At 56.5% G+C, this 1,425-nt stretch overlaps 1 protein-coding gene across 1 annotated transcript in view; it reads right to left on the bottom strand.

The window, feature by feature from the left end:
- CSUI_009956 (40s ribosomal protein) overlaps nt 1-258 on the bottom strand; it is a gene marked incomplete at its 3' end in the record, with an annotated part of 2,564 nt that extends 2,306 nt beyond the window's left edge. The window contains exon 1 of the mRNA XM_068070064.1: nt 1-258. This exon is cut by the window's left edge and continues 166 nt beyond it. Coding sequence (XP_067917959.1) covers nt 1-113 — 113 coding nt within the window. The 5' untranslated portion in view covers nt 114-258.
- Between the last annotated feature and the right edge of the window lie 1,167 nt (nt 259-1,425).

The following is a 1,425-nucleotide window of genomic DNA, read 5'->3' as shown; positions in this document are numbered from 1 at the left end:
GGAACAAGCAGAGAGAAGGCAGACACTCCCGAACACTCCACAAGAAAAGAGAGGCACTCCGACGAATCCGCGCAATTTCCCATGCACGCAGCGCTGCCGCAGCCAAACAGCATTACACCCTTGCTTTGGCCCGTCGTCAACCCCCCGCTCTGCAATTCATCACCCTGCGGGCTGTCGTGTCGTGTTGCCCACAAAGTCGCATGCCTTCGCACAGCCGCCTTTTCTTCGTCTTTTAGTCGGGAAGAGCGAATCAACCTTCCGGAGTGTACTGGGTTTCTGGGCAAAGCTCATTGAGAGGGCTGCGCTTACGGGACGGCGGGGTCATGCATGCCACGAGTCACGGTCGCCGTGAACACAGCAAGTAACACGAGCACCCGATCTGCTGACGCTAGAAACCCGAAGGGCGCTGTTTGTGGCTCAGGAGAGCGCGACAGAGCAACCTTTTCGAAACTTCGCTGTTCGGCAAAAGTGTGTCAAAACCAATGTACGGTGGGAATGGAAGAACCTTTGATTGCCCTGGAAGGCGAGGACCTCTCGGTGACGCTCGTGCGATGTGAGGGCCTCAATGACCATGCCACGGAGACGGGATGGCTCGCTTTGCTGGTCCCCGCTCTAGTGTGCCCGCAGCTATGGTCTGATCGAATGGCGAAATCGCAAGATCCTGGAGTCACTGCGCACCATGGAGTTGATGAATTTTTACAATTGTGCTGCGTGGTCTACCATGACCTGCCGCATAAAACTACGGTTCGCTTGTGTCGCGCTGCTACGCTAGCCTACGGGGAAACGCCTTGACGCAGGTGCACTTTTATCGCAAGGTGAGGTCTCGAGAACAAAAGGACATGACCCCTGGCGGATCCGGAACTGTGCGCGCGCTCCCACAGGGAAGTCGCTGGCTCTTACCGGAGGTGCACCCGACTCGAGTGCGTGAAGCACTTTCATCGACTTCTGTGTTGCTCCTCGTCTCCGAGCGACGCTTGTGCCCTCACTTGAGGCACGTGCTCGGCCCCGCCGAGAACTGCACACTCTGTAACGCGGTGTGGTGACTATGTGCTGCCAACGCATACGCACGACAGTCAGTGTCGTGCTCTGGTTCGAAGTAACGTATGTCGCGCCCGTTGAGCGCTGTGCTATAGGATGCCCGACTACGGGGGCAAGTCTTGTGCAGGCCCCGCGCGCTCGCGGCGCGGCTGAGCAGCCGAAGAATTTGTACAATAAAAGCGATACACGTGGTAGCACCGCATGGTTTCACATCGATACGGAAAAGAAAGAAAAAAAACTCTCTCGTCTCACCTTTCTTGTTTGAGTTTTTGCTTTTACGGTATTCGTTGCACGGGACGATGGCCGACCAGCCCATCGACCTGTCTTCCATTGACCCGTCAACAATGCGGGACCCGCGGCAGGAACTATGGAACGCACTTTGCAAAG

This window comes from Cystoisospora suis (assembly GCF_002600585.1).
Source record: "Cystoisospora suis strain Wien I chromosome Unknown contig_6420, whole genome shotgun sequence".
Taxonomy (NCBI): Eukaryota; Apicomplexa; class Conoidasida; order Eucoccidiorida; family Sarcocystidae; genus Cystoisospora; species Cystoisospora suis.
Note: the sequence above shows the minus strand (reverse complement) of the source record. Positions and strands in the feature narration are given on the sequence as shown.